General features: G+C 47.4%; 1 protein-coding gene across 2 annotated transcripts in view; it reads right to left on the bottom strand.

Annotated features, from left to right (window-relative positions):
* The window catches only part of kmt5b (lysine methyltransferase 5B), a 19,481-nt gene that overhangs the window by 11,713 nt on the left and 1,745 nt on the right, over positions 1-6,023 (bottom strand). For both annotated transcript variants that reach the window (XM_037692523.1, XM_037692516.1), the window contains exons 2-7: positions 3,674-3,921; positions 3,429-3,576; positions 2,796-2,961; positions 2,606-2,715; positions 708-874; positions 596-615 (exon numbers count right to left, since the gene is read on the bottom strand). In XM_037692523.1, the coding sequence (XP_037548451.1) occupies positions 596-615; positions 708-874; positions 2,606-2,715; positions 2,796-2,961; positions 3,429-3,576; positions 3,674-3,836 (774 nt within the window). In that variant the 5' untranslated portion in view covers positions 3,837-3,921. The remainder of the gene's footprint in view (positions 1-595; positions 616-707; positions 875-2,605; positions 2,716-2,795; positions 2,962-3,428; positions 3,577-3,673; positions 3,922-6,023) is intronic.

Raw genomic sequence — 6,023 nt, 5'->3', positions numbered from 1 at the left:
GTATGAACGTGCGTGGTAGAGTGCTGTATGAACGTGCGTGGTAGAGTACTGTATGAACGTGCGTGATAAGAGTGCTGTATGAACGTGCGTGGTAGAGTACTGTATGAACGTGCGTGGTAGAGTACTGTATGAACGTGCGTGGTAGAGTGCTGTATGAACGTGTGTGGTAGAGTGCTGTATGAACGTGCGTGGAGATAAAAGAAGGCACAGATTGTGCTGTAAAGAGCTTTGAGTATCTTGACCAGATAGAAAGGTCCATTAACCATGTCAAAAACTCTGTCAGTTATCACAAACTCTTTACTGCAGTTCTGCCATCAAGATCTAAACCAGTTATTAGGTTTAGAGGAAAATTATTATTTTGATGTAGGACCAAGTTGGTTTGGATGATCTTTATATCCTTTAACAGATGAAATAATTTAAAAACTACGGTTTGTTTTGACTCGTTATATTTACCGGCTCTAACGTTTGATCATCTTAAACATGTCTGACAAAAAGCAAAAACAGAAGAAAAGTGTGGGCAGATATTTGTTCACAGCATTGTAGATGAGGACTTGCATGTACTCGCATGACTTCTTGCATTGTCAGGTGGCCTTACCTTGCAATTTGGCCGGCAATCTGAGTAAATGAAAAGGAACTTTGTTAGAAACCTCAAATGATTAATGCTTCTTTGTATGCTTCTGCAGCAGGTCAGGTGTAAAGAATGATACCGTGGTTGATGAAAGCAGCGGGCCCGAGCCACAGCTGAGCACAGTTCTTGCGTGTGGAGTACATGACGCTGAAGTCGTTCTCTCCGTGGCGGAGCAGCAGGTTCTCCTCGCTCTCAGACAGCTCAGCAATACAGCCCACCAAATACTCAATCTTATCATTTCTTTTCCTGCAACATTAAAACAGGCCAGTCATGAAGAAGCATTTGATTGAGTTCATTTGACTGAAAGCCCTGATCCAGACCACACTTTGGATTGTTTAGATGCCTTTTGGCTGCTTCGGTGTGACATGTGACATCTCAGGCTTTTAATTGGGTCAGGATCAGCTGCCATCCAATTATATGATAACGTGGCCTGCCATACCTCCACCAGCCGCATGCGGTTATTTCACCGCGAGCTGACGGGCCTTGAAAGAGGTAAAAAGTTCAGTTAAGCTTCAGATGGGGGGGTGGGGGGGGGGGGTGTTTTCCAGGTTTGGACCAGTAATTACTGTTAATTCGTCGGGTCGGGTGGGGTTCGGAAATTATGACTGAGGGCTGGGTCCGGGCCGGATCAGATGTTTTTGGGCCCGAATACAACTGTAGAGCTAAGTCAGTGCCGACAAGTGGAGGGGCACAGTTCAATTTGGTAGGCGGGGCGCTTGGTTCTGTTGAAGGGGCGTGGTGCCCCGCTTGTATAATGGTCGGGGAAACACTGGAGCTCAAATAGCTAACATGTGAAAGTGCAAGCCACGGTCCAATGCAATGAAACGAGGACGTGGTTTGTGTGAGCAGCCGATCGTGGGACAAACAGCAGATTTATTACACAGGAAAAACTGAGGACGACACTCAGCAGCTTAGCATTTAGTTTAAAATGTAGTTAACCACAAAAAGAATTGCTAAACTGAGTTAATGATCATGTTTTGGAAAGAACATGCGGCAGACATCTGTCACAACGCACTGAGCTCCACATCCACCCAGCAGCTCGACAGCTCTTTGGTTCTGGCTGCTCACGTCACAGCTGAGTGGGTCATGGTGTCTCCGTGGGTTGGCTGAATGTCCAGAAGCAGCATGAAGGTGGTCTGGTCTTTGCACATCGCTGGATCTTTTGGCTGCTGGGTACACAGAACTTGTCGACTGTACCGACACAACGCTCCTTCATCCTTCTAGTTTGATTTTTTTTGATGAGCGGCTGTGGCTGAGTGGTTAGAGCAGTCGTCCTCCAATGCAAGAGTTGGGGGTTCGAATCCACCAGCAGTCACATGCTGAAGTGTCCCTGGGCAAGACACTGAACCCCTCCTTGCCTCCAGTGTGTGTCCCATCAGTGTTTGAATGTGATAAAGGTCTGGTTAGTCTCATTAGAATGATTTGTTCAGTTGTCTTTGTAGAGATCTAGTATAGAGCTGTGTGAAGGGGTCAATGAGGCACAGATTGTTGTGAAGAGCTTTGAGTGTCTTGATAAGGTAGAAAGGTGATATACAAGTACAGTCCATTTACCATTTTCCTGTCTGAATGAGGTCAGCGTTCAAACCATTCCTTTGAAAATGTTCAGGTTCTAGGACTGAGAAGAACTCTGACAAGACCTTTAGAAAGTCCAAAGAGCAGTGGATCCAGACCAGTGTTTCCCAGTCCTGGTCCTTGAGGAACACCATCCTGCATATTTTTTGTCATTTTTAAAAAAAAAATCTGATTTGTATGACAGAGATTTATGAGCTTCTGAAGAACTAGACCTGCTGAAGAGCAAGGACACTGAATCATGCAGGATGGTGTTCCTTGAGGACCTACATTGAGAACCACTGATCTAGACCATATCAACATGAGTAAAGTCTGGATCATTGGGAGGAAAATGTGAAAATATGAGGGCTAGCTGAGGAGTTTCTGCATGCAGCTGCAGAGTGTTTATAATCAGCAGTAGGGCCTCACCATTCCTTTGTGGCTACAATTTTAGCTCCGTTCTGCTCAGAGGAATAACGATTGCAGGGCAGAATCTCAAAGCCGCTGTCTGCAGCGAACATCCGCAGATAAACAAACACCTGTGCAAAATACAAAGTTAGCACCCGGTCTGTCAGGCAGCTGTCAGAAGGTTAAACCACTCAAACAGAGACGTGTTTACATGTTGCTTAAAGAGCTTTTCCTGGGCCTTGGACTTGTGGAGGAAAACATTTCGGCACCAGTCTCCTGTCATCAGAGCCTTGTAGGCTTTCTCCAGGTTGTCGTGCTTCTTGAACCGCTCAATGACTTCCTTCAGCTCTTCTTGTCTCCCTTTGATTGGTCGAAATCTGCCAGGAAACATTCAGACAGACAAGTCAAGGCCTGGCATCTCTTGGAGGGACATATACCCCCCACACTTGTTTTACATTAAGACCACCTGATGTCAGAGTTGTAGCCGTTTGGATCAAAGTGTGAAAATGACGTCATGATGAGTCCGTTAGCGCTCAGAGTATGTGGCAAACCAGTCTCAGCTACTACCACGTCGTGTTTTTGGCTTCTGAGCTCAACATCTGTAGAACTGACTGAGCTACAGCTGTTAATTGGTTGTGGCAGCCATCTTGATTAAGACTGACACTAAAAGTTACTCACTGACGAACATCCAACGATTCTAAAAGTATCCTTAAAATTCATCCAACGGTTCAAGGGATATTTTGCTAACACACACTTGAACACAAACACAAGCAAAAACATTCTTGCCCTGACTTTGCATTTGGGCAGTGGGTGATAATGAAACCATCCTCAGAGACAAACGGACCTGGTGTTCATCTTGTGGGTTTGAAAGCCCAGATAAGGGTCCAGGATGAGGCTGGTGGTCAAGTCATCGTTCTCACACAGCTCCTTGGCCGTCATTCCTGAGGAGGGTACGTAGCGGCGTTCTGCCTCCAGACTGGCAGCGTTGCACCCTGAAACACACACACACGCACACACGCACACACACACACACTGCTGTAAGGAGGCGGTCACCGCACAGCCATCCACACGTCTTCAGCCTGAACTCACTGCGGCTACATCGGCGGCTTCTCTGGTGGTTTCTGATCTGACGCTGCGCCGAACGTTGCAAGTGCTGAGAGCGAGCATGGCTCATGGGCTGCTCGGCAGTCAACTTGTTCTCGTGGCGTCTGCCATTTACTACCATGTTCTTGGATTCGCCCAGCCACTTCATGCCCACAAGCCCCCTGCTTCAGTTGCATTTAGTCCGAGAGGAAGCGGTGCTCTTCAGCGGGGAAGACGAGCCTGGAGTTTTCAACCTGAACACACAGAAACAACAAGCTGATGCTCAGTATTCACACCAGCCTTTCCCCTACCATTATACAGGCGGGGTGCCCCACCCCGTCAACACAACGGAGCACCCCACCTACCAAACTGAACTTGCCCTCCCACCCAGCACTGACACAGCACTAAGCTAGCGGCACAGAATACAGGCTCTCTAGCTACAAAGCCCAAGGCAGCACTCGCACTGCCTCTTCCCTCATGCTGAACGCCCCCCGCCCTGCTCAGAAACTGTTAGTACAAGCTGCGCTCAGACATGTCTCCGTCCCCCATCAGCCATAATCATGGGTGAGATGAGCACCCCGCCATGGCAGGCTAACCAGGGGAGACGCTGCACACCGGTGTCGTGCTTCAGCAGCCGCACATCAAAGCGTTCAGCCTCAAAACAGTGCTTGCATTTAGATTTACAACTTTTACACTTAAAACACCGGAATGAATTTCTTTACTGAGTTTTATTTGAATGGTTCTTACAAAATTCAAAGAGTCCTCTTTGAAATCTGATTTGCCTCCCTATGCTACGGTGCAACATGTTAGCTAAAGTGAGCTCTTCTTGAGTTTGGGTCATTTTGGCCTTTAGCTCGTTTGTCGTTTATCCTGTTTGTGCTGCGTGCTCCGTCTACAACAGCGGGGTCTCAGCTTCGTGAACACGTTTCAGCACAAAACCTTCACTTCTGTCATGAACCAACAGTCACAGTTCGCTGCAGGCCTGGAAACATTCCCAGGAAGTAGAAAATGCTCATTCTTATTTTGAAGCAGACTGGTCAGTCGTGATGAAGCGTCACTAAAATTAGTTTCAGGTGTTGAACATGAGAGCGGTGACTCTGTGACGTGTCTGTGCAGACAAATGAGGAGGGCCACGTCTGATGGCAGATAACAGCCAGGCGCTACTGGCAGGTTGTGTGTACGGTGCTGCTTCAACACTGGAGGCGTCTCCATAACGTCTCTCAACACAGAACTTCCAGCTACAACTGGGTCGTGGGGAGGGCTAAATGTTGGTTTTGATAGCTAGCCATTCCATAAAATAACTAAATGTGTTTTGGTTGTTGAATAATGTGAAAATAGTTACAATCGATTCATAAAGAAAGAAAAATAAAGTTACCAAAATATTAACGGTACTTGAACTGGCCTTGGGACAAAGGATGTTTCCTTCACCGTCACATTTTCTTGTTTTAAATCAGTCGCTGCAGATGAGTGATGTCAGACTGTGCACCTGGAGCAGGTATTCTGTTTACTGCTTCACCTCCTCAGCTGTCCCACGTTTTAAGGCTCAGTCCTACTCCATGTTTCAGCTCCTGTCATGGATCACATCTCATGGAAGAACTTCTAAAGAACATTTTGTTTTGGGCTGTTGTCTCGTCACAGGACTCAGGGTGTTTAATTGAGACCAGACAAATGGAGCAGGTGCTTCAGACCACACTCACCTGTGTCAGGTGCAGCTACAACCAAGAACAGAAGAGACTGTTCCTGTGTCCGACAGCAGAGTTAGCGCTGCTTCTTACAAACCTTCAGATTTAACAAAGAGCTGACGTAACTTGGCTAACGAACCAGCAACTGCAGCTGCCGATCAGTTTACCCCCGCAGACACAGTCTGGGTGAGCACAGAACTCCCTCTCTGTGACGTTGCTGCTGGGTTTCAAGGGCTCTGATTAATCCCACAGTAGTACCCGATTAATCCCACAGTAGTGCCCGATTAATCCCGCAGTGGTGCCCGATTAATCCCACAGTAGTGCCCGATTAATCCCACAGTAGTACCCGATTAATCCCACAGTAGTGCCCGATTAATCCCACAGTAGTGCCCGATTAATCCCGCAGTAGTACCCGATTAATCCCACAGTAGTGCCCGATTAATCCCACAGTAGTGCCCGATTAATCCCACAGTAGTACCCGATTAATCCCACTGTAGTACCTGATTAATCCCGCAGTAGTGCCCGATTAATCCCGCGGTAGTGCCCGATTAATCCCGCAGTAGTGCCCGATTAATCCCACAGTAGTACCCGATTAATCCCACTGTAGTACCCGATTAATCCCGCAGTAGTGCCCGATTAATCCCGCAGTAGTGCCCGATTAATCCCGCAGTAGT

Source organism: Nematolebias whitei, chromosome 2 (genome assembly GCF_014905685.2).
Source record: "Nematolebias whitei isolate Nwh7 chromosome 2, NemWhi1, whole genome shotgun sequence".
Taxonomy (NCBI): domain Eukaryota; kingdom Metazoa; phylum Chordata; class Actinopteri; order Cyprinodontiformes; family Rivulidae; genus Nematolebias; species Nematolebias whitei.
This window is presented reverse-complemented; position numbering and strand designations above follow the sequence as displayed.